Source organism: Xyrauchen texanus, unplaced genomic scaffold (assembly GCF_025860055.1).
Source record: "Xyrauchen texanus isolate HMW12.3.18 unplaced genomic scaffold, RBS_HiC_50CHRs HiC_scaffold_594, whole genome shotgun sequence".
Lineage (NCBI taxonomy): Eukaryota > Metazoa > Chordata > Actinopteri > Cypriniformes > Catostomidae > Xyrauchen > Xyrauchen texanus.
Window position 1 is genome coordinate 1 of NW_026266571.1, and position 11,899 is coordinate 11,899.

The 11,899-nt window shown below is 40.0% G+C and overlaps 1 protein-coding gene across 1 annotated transcript; it reads left to right on the plus strand.

The window, feature by feature from the left end:
• Nucleotides 1-112: 112 nt before the first annotated feature.
• LOC127642397 (gamma-tubulin complex component 5-like) lies at nucleotides 113-11,474 on the plus strand (the record flags this gene model as incomplete). Its single annotated transcript, XM_052125010.1, has 13 exons — nucleotides 113-315; nucleotides 400-515; nucleotides 2,324-2,592; nucleotides 2,793-2,991; nucleotides 3,157-3,345; nucleotides 3,444-3,626; nucleotides 3,765-3,849; nucleotides 3,969-4,089; nucleotides 8,498-8,649; nucleotides 8,726-8,851; nucleotides 9,012-9,100; nucleotides 9,246-9,346; nucleotides 10,680-11,474. Coding segments are annotated over 13 exons (1,880 nt in total), but the record flags the coding sequence as incomplete, so codon positions are not given.
• Between the last annotated feature and the right edge of the window lie 425 nt (nucleotides 11,475-11,899).

Here is an 11,899-nt window from a genome sequence, read left to right on the forward strand (position 1 = left end):
TTATGTATTTATGTATCGTTTGAGAACATTAAATTAGGAAAGTGTCTGCATGTAACAAAAAAAAGTTGATCATGTTATTGTTAATGAATAATGACAAATCAATTCTCCACAGATGAGACTGTGACCCTCTCAGCTGTGTTAGAACGGTTAAGCCCTCATTTGGCTCAGATCACAGTGCTTCACAGGGTTTTCTGCACCGGAGTGGCTGAGGTCCCTCCCGGAACGCCCAATGTGTTACGAGCCTCACACTTACTCAACACACTTTACAAGGCCATCATAGAATATGACAGTGTGGGCGAGGCCTCCGAGCAGTCCGTAAGTGTTACTGTGTTTGGCATTGGTTATAGAAGTATTTTAAGTTATGCTTACAAAATTATGACTTTTCCCCCTTCCTCTCAGGTGGCTCTTCTTTTCTCTCTCTGGGTAGAAACAGTCAGGCCATACCTTGAGATTGTGGACGAATGGATTGTTCATGGTCACTTATTTGACCCAGCCAAAGAGTTTATAATTCAGAGGTACAAGAAACATGTATATACACAAGTACACTCACTGAGCACTTTATTAGGAACACTATACTAATACTGCGTAGGGCCTCCCTTTGCTCTCAAAACAGCCTTAGTTCTTCATGGCATGGATTTCACAAGATGATGGGAACATTACTTTGAGATTCTGGTCCATGCTGACATGATTCCATCACGCAATTTCTGCAAATTTGTCAGCTTCACATTCATGCTGGGGAAGGAGGTATTGCCCCAAGTGAAGGAGTTCAAGTACCTCGGGGTCTTGTTCACGAGTGAGGGGATAATGGAGCGGAATGTTGGCCGGAGAATCGGGGCAGTTGGGGCGGTATCGCACCGTTTTCACGAAAAGAGAGCTGAGCCGGAAGGCAAAGCTCTCGATCTACCAGTCAATTTTTGTTCCTACACTCACCTATGGTCATGAAGGCTGGGTCATGACCGAAAGAACTAGGTCACGAGTACAAGCGGCCGAAATGGCTTCCTCAGAAGGGTGGCGGCGGGCTTCTCCCTTAGAGATAGGGTTTCAGGCACGTCCAGCTGGGAGGAGGCCTCGGGGAAGACCCAGGACTAGGTGGAGAGATTACATCTCCACACTGGCCTGGGAACGCCTTGGGGTCCCCCAGTCAGAACTGGTTAATGTGGCTTGGGATAGGAAAGTTTGGGGCCCCCTGCTGGAGCTGCTGCCCCCGCGACCCGACTTCGGATAAGTTGTTGAAGATGGATGGATGGATGCTGCGAATCTCCCATTCTACCACATCCCAAAGGTGTTCTATTTGATTCAGAATCCAGTAACTGGGAAAGCCACTGAAGAACAGTGAACTCATTGTGATGTTCATGAAACCAGTTTGAGACAACTTTTGCTTTGTGACATGGTGCATTATCATGATGGAAGTAGCCATTAGAAGATGGATTAATTGTGGCCATGAAGGGATGCACATGGTCAGTAACAATACTCAAATAGGCTGTGGAATTCAAGCAATGATTGATTGGTATTAACGGGCCCAATGTGTGTGCCAAGAAAACATTTTCCACACTGTTACACCACCACCACCAGCCTGAACCATTGACACAAGGCTGGTTGGTTCCATGGATTCATGCTGTTGGTGCCAAAGTCTGATCCTACCATCTGTGTGCCTCAGCAGATATTTGAGATGCATCAGACCAGGCTACATTTTTCCAGTCCTCAACTGTCCAGTTTTGGCGGGCTTGTGCCCACTTCAGCCTCAGCTTTATGTTCTTGGTGGACAGAAGTTTAGGACATCACTCAAGATTTGATGTGTTGTGCATTCTGAGATGCTATTCTGCTCACTACAATTATACAGAGTGGTTATACAAATTACCGTAGCCTTTCTGTCAGCTCAAACCAGTCTGGCCATTCTCTGTTGACCTCTCATCAAAAAAGTATTTCTGTTTGCAGAACTGCAGCTCACTGTATGTTTTTTGTTTTGTTTTTGGCACCATTCTGAGTAAATTCTAGAGACTGTTGTGTGAAAATCCCAGGTGATCAGCAGTTACAGAAATACTCAAACCATCCCGTCTTGCACCAACAATCATGACGCGGTTGAAATCACTGAGATCACATTGTTTCCCCATTCTGATGGTTGATGTGAACATTAACTGAAGCTCCTGACCTGTATCTGCATAATTTTATGCCTTGCACTGCTGCCACACAATTGGCTTATTATATAATTGCATGAATAAGTAGGCGTACAGGTGTTCCTAATAAAGTGTATATGTAAGTACTGCATATAAGTGGGTCACGTATACATGCTTTTGCATGTTTCATGTTTGGTGGTGTTTACTAGGAACAAGGATGTACCAGTAAACCACAGGGACTTCTGGTATGCCACTTACACACTGTACAGCATATCAGAGCCTGTGGAGAGCGATGAGAGGCTCAGTGATGCTGCCAGTGGAAGCTCCGGGGGGGAGCAGTCCTCTAGTAGCAGACAACACACCATGGTGTCCTTCCTCAAGCCTGTACTTAAGCAGATCATCATGGCAGGCAAATCCATGCAGCTGCTGAAGAACCTGGACTGCAAGGAGACCGAGCAAGCAGATGGCTCCTCCAGAGGTCAGTGATGATCTGAGGAAAGGAAAACCTCAAACATCTGAATGCGTTTTAGTCTTTCATTTTCTAAATAGTTGTTTAATTTGTGTTTCTGTATTTGCTTAAAATTGTCTTTTTTTGTCACTGTTTATTATAGCAATTAGACTTGTTAGATAACAAACAAGATTGTTTTAGTATTTCTTCACACTTGTGTTCTTCTACAGATGCGGAAAGGAAGAGTCTGTACACACTTTTCCTGGAATCAGTGCAGACACGCCTTCGCCATGGAGAAGAGTCGCCCACAAATACAGTTACAGAGCAACAGGCTACTAAGAAAAGCCTGATCAAGATGCAGTCCGTTGTGGCACGGCATCTGGAGCTGGATGACATCCATGACCCCCTTCTGGCTATCAATTTTGCAAGGTGACGACAGGCGCATGTTGACTTTGCAAGTTAAGATTGTTAAGATTGTTAAAGATTAAAACTTTCTTCAGTCTCATTGTATCTTGTAAACAAAGACTCTAAACAGTGTTTGGTGTGGATCATTATATCATTAGCTTAAAGTAATGTTCTCCCCAACTCTTGCAGGCTATATTTAGAACAGAATGACTTCCATGAGAAATTCTCTGGTGGTAGTGTGATTTTGGACCGTTCCTCAGAATCTGTTACATGTCAGACATTTGAGCTCACCCTACGCTCCTGTCTGTACCCACATATTGTGAGGAGATACATTGAATGCTGCGGAAACCTCATGAGAACCCTGAAGAAGGACTATAGGTGAAATACTGCCGAAGAATCTTTTGTACATTAACCTAAATATAGATTTAGATGGTTTAAAGATCATTTAGTTCATCAATATTTTTTTTTTATCCAAGGCTACTGGGATACTTGCAGGCAATGAGAAACTACTTCCTCTTGGAGGCTGGGGACACTATGTATGATTTCTACACAGCCATCTTTGACAAAGTTCTGGAGAAGGAGAGCTGGCAGCAGCTAGCATTTCTTAATGTTCAGCTGCAAGAGGCTGTTGGACAGCGACACCCAGAGGACAGCAGTCGGTACTGCCACTTATCTAACAATGCTGCTCTTGAGATTCCGTGGTTTACCATTCAAACCTACCTTTTATCCTTAATATCCTTCCTATTTGTGGTTTAATTTTGGTTTTTGTTTCTCACATCTTTCTCTCAATTCCACAGGCTGTCAATATGTCTTGAAACGATTGACCCTGCAAGAAAAAAACAGCCAGTCAATAACCTTGATGGTCTTACACTGAGTTATAAGGTTTCACATCCAACATTTATTTAATGAATTTATTTGATTTTGACTGCTGCAATTATTCTATTCTGCTCTGAGTTATTGTAATCATATAATGGTTGTATTTATTGTCTGTCTCTCACCAGGTTCCATGGCCTGTAGATATTGTTATTAGTTCAGAGTGTCAGAAAATCTACAATCAGGTCTTCCTACTGTTACTTCAAATCAAATGGGCTAAATATAGTTTGGATACATTGCGATTCAGTGGTAAGTTATGATTGAGAAGTTCTCACTACTTCTGTTTATATGGAATAAAATCAAAGAGAAGCAATTAGTATGGATTACTAATACAAATACTCTTTTATTACACTATTTCATGTACAAGCCAAGAAAAGCAACAAGGTTACATAAATCTATATTCTTTGAATTAAAAGGGGGGGTCAGAAATAAATTCCTTTATACATGAGTGGCAGATTAATTTGGTATACTTTTAAAAAATGTTATTGGTTCATACAGATAGCAAAGAAAAGCAAAACATATATACACAGAATCAACATTTAACCCCCACTATTACCAGACCCTCAACAAACATCCCTGCGGTCACATATAAGTATACACACACACACACACACACACACACACAAACAAAATATAGACCATAGATATACATATATATAATAGTCACACACATTTAAAACTATGCTTCTCTCTCCACTGCCCCTCCCCGAGAGCCATCCAAAAACACAAAATTGCTGCCCCATTTCCCATCAAACGAATACCAGATCCACAGCTTTCTACATGACACTACTTGAAAGCCACCACCCTCCCCATCTCCATGGACCACTCTTGAAATGAGGGCACTCCAGCCGACTTCCATGCCCTTAAAACAATTTGTCTGCCAATCATAACACTGGTGAGGTCCCAATTTTTTACGTGTTTATCCCCTATATTGATGACTGCCCCATCACTTAAAATACAGAGTCTGGGTAAAGAGGAGCAGATTTGCATCTCTAGATACAGACTTGACATTTTTTTAGAATCCTAGCCCACACTTCTTCCGGGCAGTACGCTGTCAGAGCCAAAGCTTCGGATTTAGAACAATTAACTCTGTATGTAATTTAGAAAAGGAATTATTAATTCTCTGGAGTTAAGGCATAGATCTAATTGGGTCAGAGACGAATAATGAAATATCCTCTGGATAAAGCATAAGCTTATTCACCACACCTTCTGCCACTACCCTTGGAAAATCATCTTCCTTTCTTATCGTTGCTGCTAATGGTTCCATTAGCAGCCCCTATCCACAGTAAAATTAATCTAAAATTAATCTATTTGTTTTTACTGCCACTACCGTGTGTCTATAAAGTAACCAATCTAACCAATAAAAGTATTCCCGGATCTGTACATTTCCAAAATCTTAAGACAATCCCATTCTACCATATCAAATGCAATTTTCAGCATCAAGGGAGATGGCAGCGACTGGAGTCTGATAATTTGCCACTGACCACATGGTATTGATGAAATGCCTAATGTTATCAGAAGAGCTATGGCCCCGAATAAACCCCACCTGATCTATATGTATAAGAGGTGTCATAACTTAATCGGTTAGCCCAAATTTTTGACAATATTTTAACAGCTAGCTGGATCAAAGAAATTGGATGGTAATTGTTACAATCACTTGGAACTTTGTCCTTTTTAAGAATCAGACTGATCCGGGCTTGAGTCATGGTTGGCGGAAGCTTTCCATTCTTTAATGATTCTGTATAAACTTCCAGCAAAAGTGGAGCCAGTTCTGTAGCATAAGATCTAAAAAAACTCAGCGGCAAAGCCATCTGGCCCCGGAGATTTGCCTATAGGCAAGGCCTTAATTACATCACCAAGCTCCTCCAAGATTATCTCAGAATCAAGAGAATTGTTTTGCTCAGCCATCAGTTTAGGAAGTTCTAATGGTTCCACAAAGTTTCTAATATCCTCATCAGTAGATGAAGACGTGGAACTATAGAGATCAAAATGGAATTCTTTAAAAGCATTTTTAAAATTAATATAAAAGTTAAATATTTCACCACCAACAGAAAGGTTGAAAAAGACACTCTCTGTTTTATTTATCTAGCCAGTTGTTTTCCTGCCATGTCCCCTGACTCAAGGTATAACACTCATGCCCTGAATAGCCAAAACTCCACCTTACAGGACAAAATAGTATTATATCTGTATTTTAATGGGGTCAATTCTCTGAGGCCATCAGACATCATTCGATGCTTCAGCTCTGCCTCGGCACTTTTAATATTCCCTTCCAACTCCACGAGTTCTCGTGCTTTGGATTTTTTGGTGAATGAGGCATATTGTATGATCCGGCCCATAAGGACTGCCTTAAGTGCCTCCCAAGCCACACCCACAGAAGATACTGAGGACCAGTTGGTCTCCATATAAAACATTGATTTCAGCCTTAGCGTTTGTTGGAATTCAGGATTTTGCAACAGGTATACATTAAAGCGCCAACTATATGATTTCCTTTTCTCCATATGTGGCAACACCTCTAAACACACCAGGGTGTGATCTGAGACTAAAATGTTTCCAATTGTGCAAACAACAACAGATGAAATGAGGGAATCAGATATAAAAAAATAAATAAAAATAAATCTATTCTAGAATAGATCTTATGAACTGAATAAAAATTATAGTCCCTACCAGATTGGTTCAAAAGTCTCCAGATATCTCTGAGACCAAGATTTTTACACATTTGTTGCCCTAGGGGGCTTGCGCACTTTTGTTTTACTATGATCAAGGACTGAGTCCATCAAAAGATTGAAGACTCCTCCCAATATTATATCATGAGGGGTGCCAGCAGCTTGCAACATCCCTTCCAGATCTAAAAAAAGCCCTGATCGTCAATATTAGGTGCGTAATATTAGCCAAATTAAAACTTTTCCCATTCTGCTAAAACAATAATGACTTTTCCTAATTGATCTTTAATTAAATGTATCTTTAATTTGACATTTGAATTTTAGATGCTTACTTATCAGTGTAATGACTCCCCTTCTCTTACTTGAGCCAGCACTAAAAAAAAAAAGTCCACCTCATATCTTCCCAAATTTTTCAGCGTCCTGCGGGGAAAGATGCATTTCTTGAAGAAACACTATATCATATTACTTATGCTTAAGAAGAGAAATAACCTTCCTTCTTTTTATGGGGTGCCCCAGCCCTTTCACATTCCACATGGAGAGAGACAATCCACTCATATTAACATCTGATATTTTGACATATTGAACAAAATAGATTGTATGTCAAAAACAAAATGATAAAAACCACATTCCAACTTTAGTGCAACGATCAAACCCTGAACTTTCCCCACAACCAAACAAATAGAAAAAGAAAAGAATACACATTAATCCCATGCACGACAGCACCAACTGGCATCCATCCCTCTAAATTCAAACAGTCCATGCACGCCTACAAGAGCCCCCACGACAACTTTGCCATTGGATTGCTCAAGTCCGGTGTTTTTATACAAATTTTATGATAGAGTTATACAACTAAAAATAATCTATAAGCAAATAGGTGGAATAAACGTAAAGATAGATTCATCCACATAACTGTCCCGAAGGTGTGTTATCCCATAAAACAAACTCCAGCCGCTAGGCGGAACCAGCACAAAAATAAACAAAATGTTTTACGGCCATACTTAGCATCTATTCTCAATTTCGCCGGAGACATCAGTGTAAAAGCAAACTTCCGTTGATGTAAGAGTTTCTTGCATTGCTTGAATCGATTGCATTACTCACTCCAACGGATGATCTCAGAAATTTGTCCAGAACCGATGGGGGCCTTTCTCCCCCAGCAGACCACCGAGCCAGAACACCGCGAGCCTGCCCGACCTGCAGCCCATGGCCCGCCATGTCAAACAGATTCAGAAAGACCCCATCCAGGAATTCCACCACATACTGACCCTCCTCGGCCCCAGAAACCACGATGACTCAGATGCCACTCCCCCGGCCATGGTTCTCCATGTCCTCCTACCCTTTCCTAGACACGCTGCAAATCCACCCTGGTCATCAGCGTACCAGCAGCCAATTCCCTCTCCAATGACCCCAGACAATCGATCCGTCTCTCGACATACCCCACTCCTGCAACCATCCCAGAGAATCCCACCACCATGGCAGCGATCGATCTACGCACCACAGCAAGATCCTCCATGCCAGCAATGACACCCTCAGCACCGCCAACATGCCCAACATCCCTTGCCAATCTTTCCCCACCTCTCCGACCAAATCAACTCCCGGCTCGGGGCCCACCCAGGGGTGTCAGCCCGAGCACATAAGTGTCTTTTAATGTCTCCAGAGCCCGAGGATTTTCAATTATTTTACACATTGTCCTCCTAGAATAATTATGGAACAGAGTGTATCGAATATCACCAGTTTATGTCATTAATAATGTTAAAACTAGCAAAGTGCACAGAGATTACCCGTTCACACGTCCAAACCTTACATGGCGTCATGTCCCTGCCCTCTTAATTTTCTATCTTTAGTTCAAGGTACCATTGTAACTCCTTTCCATGCAGCTGTCACAGGTCTTTATCTTTTCCCATATGACACAGGAACTATCTTTATTTACATTACTGACAGATCAGGGTGGTTTCAGTTCACTTGTTCATACGGTATCTTAAAATAGAATCTTCCCTCAGATTTGACGGTAGCTGCCAATAGGCAAGAAGGAGGCCAGTCTGAGGAGAGCACAGTCAAAGAGCCCATAAACCAGCAGATTCACCGAATGTTTCTCCTGAGAGTCAAACTTATGCACTTTGTCAACAGCCTGCACACCTACATTATGACAAGGGTATGTGTTACATTTGATGAGTAGACTAGTATCAGTTCACTCTTTCAAAATGTTAATACATTTTTATGTTCTTCAGATCCTTCACAGTACAGGTCTTGAATTTCAGCATCAAGTACAGGAGGCAAAGGACCTGGACCAGCTCATCAAAATCCACTATAGATACTTGTCCACCATTCATGACCGATGCCTGCTCAGAGAGAAAGTATGCTGGAATTACACTGACCAGATATTCTATCTGTCACAAAAAGCCCTGAAATACCTTAAAAGCATTTTAAATGTTGTCAACATTATATTTGATTCAAGTCAGTGTCCAATTTGCATAATATTTAGATTCATCACTTCAGGTTATGGTGTCTTTGCAGGTCAGTTTTGTGAAGGAGGCCATCACGAAGGTGCTAAATTTGGTGCTCATCTTCTCTGACAGATGGCAGGCTGGTTTTGGGGCCTGGAAGTAAGTTCAGAGCTATTATATCACTTATGGGTTCTCCACCGATGTTCTAGTCTAATCACGTGTCGCTGTCTTGCCATTTTCATTTCATTTTTTGAGGTTTCACTTCCCTTTTTTACTTTTTCAAAAATATGCATTTCTTTCTCAGAATTGAGTCGATTGACAAAATGGAGTCAGATTTGAAAAACTGTCACATGTTTCTGGTGACTATTTTAAACAAGGCTGTGTGCAGAGGCTCATTTCCTCATTGTAAGTACTCCACTGCATTACTTTTTTTAAGTGACTAGGTAAATCTAACAAAGCCTGTCCATAACATTTCCATTTTACCCCAAATTCAAAAGGAAAAATTCAATTATACAAATTATATATATTTTGTATGAATCATATTTCCCCTGCATTTTAACATTGACAATTAAAGGGATAGTTCACCCAAAAATGTAAATTCTGTCATCATATATACTCACCCTCATGCCATCCTAGATGACTTACTTTATTCTGCTGGACACATACAAATATTTTTAGAAGAATACCTCAGCTCTGAAGGTCCATACAATGGAAGTGAATGGTGGCCTGAATTTTGAAGGTCCAAAAAGCACATAAAGGCAGCATAAAAGTAATCCATACTCCAGCGGTTTAATTCATATCTTCAGAAGTGATCTGATAGGTGTGAAAGAGAAACAGATCAATATTTAAGTCCTTTTTACTATAATTGTCCACTTTCACATTCTTCTACTGGGCAGGGAGGAGATTTTATAGTAAAAAAAGGACTTAAATATTGATCTGTTTCTCACCCACACTTATATTGCTTCTGATATATATTTAACCACTGGAGTCTTATGGATTACATTTATGCTCCCTTTATGTGCTTTTTGGACCTTCAAAATTCTGGCCACCATTCACTTGCATTGAATTACTGAGCAGAGATATTCTTCTAAAAGTCTTTGTTTGTGTTCAGCAGTAAAAAGTTATTCACATCTGGGATGGCATGAGGGTGAGTTAATGATGAGAGAATTTTCATCCCTCTGTGAGTGAAATCCATTCCTGTGTGACTCTGATCCTGAATGCCCCCTGCTGGCGTTATGCTGTATCGGCGCTGGAGTTTCCTGTTAAATTTCATTTTTGGGTGAACAATCCTTTTAAGCAATTCACAGTCCAGTTCTCGTTACTGTGATACAAAAACATATAAATCTGTTGTAATGTAAAACATATGTATTAAATGGTTTTAATATTTTTTAATTATTAAATGGTAAAATATTTATAAATCATGGTAGTATTGTTTGTACTTGCCTTTATTCTGATTTTAATCATAAAAAAAATATAATGTCTAGACTGGATGAATTTCATTACTGTATTACAGTAATAACAATCATCATTGAGAAATAAAAACAAAAAATAAAACATCCTGACATATTAACTTAATGAGAAATGTGGGGGTAAAAGTGCTTATCATGAAAAATGTGACCCAGTCATGTTTTTGTCAGAGCCACTCAAATTTTGTCTCCCACACTTTTGGAGCTTTAACCTTGAACCTTCAAGCTGGAAGCCTATTAATCACAATGTGTGTTCCTGTGTTTTGTTACAGTGGAGTCCTTGGCGCTGTCGCTAATGGCTGGATTTGAACAGTGTTAACAAACAGAACATGGTTATTCAATCCAAAGCACTGAACACAAGACCAATTATGTATTGTACTACTGTATGATGGCTGCTGTACTGTTGTTGCTCATCTTGACCATCATAGTACATCAGAAGTCACAGTTTGTGTCTGTAAACAGAGTAAAACACGTGTTACAGTGGTCTGTCTACAGCACAGATAATGCTACAAGATGAAGTGGCATTTTGTGGGCAGTCTGACTGGTACTTTTTCGTCATTGTGTTGGCCTGTGTTATGGTTGAATATGTTAGATTTATGTAAAATGTCAGTGTCCCCTACGTAAATATAGTGGATATGCGAGAAAAGTAGACATCCCTTCTGAAACCAACCCAATATGGTTTTAGCTAGTCTCCCATCCTGATCAGGCTGGTCTGTTTGCTGATTTTAGAGGGGTCTTGTACACTTTCATTGGTCAGGCTGTGAGATATGCTGATGCTTGGAGACCTGCTTTAAACCACTCAAGACCAGCAAACCATCTTAGGCTTGTAAGCTTTGTTTTTTTTTATGTCAATAACAATTCAGTGTTGTGGTGTTTTAAATATGTATGATAAACTCAACAATGAATAGCATCTGAACTAAAACTCAAAGACAAGAACTGTACAGAATATCAACTACATTTGGAAATTGTAGAGTAAATTTGTATGCATTTAAAACTTTGTATGTGTTGTTTGCTTAATGCTGTTAACATTGTGCTGAATAAAAAATGCATATATTAAAGTCCTTTCCCTTGAGATATAAAGCTGCTTCATACTACTTTTATTTTTATAAAAGGAGAAGTACAAAATATATCTCTCTCTCGCTTCAGAAAACTCACCTGTTTTTACATTTGGTGGCAGATGACAAATCCAACTTAAGCACATTTCAAAATTGAAGTCTTTTTTTTTTATTTCTTTTTTTTACTATAAATCTAAACTTTCACATTTTTCCTTTGTTTTTGGCAATTCACATTCTATTGCAGGAAGAATTTATAGAAAACTATAATATACTTAAATATTGACCCATCTCTGACCCACACCTATCATATCGCTTCTGAAGACATGTACCAGTGGAATTGTATGGTTTACTTTTATGCTGCCTTTATATGCTTTTTGGACCTTCAAAGTTCTGGCCACAATTCACTTGCATTGTATGGACCTACAGATCTGAGATAT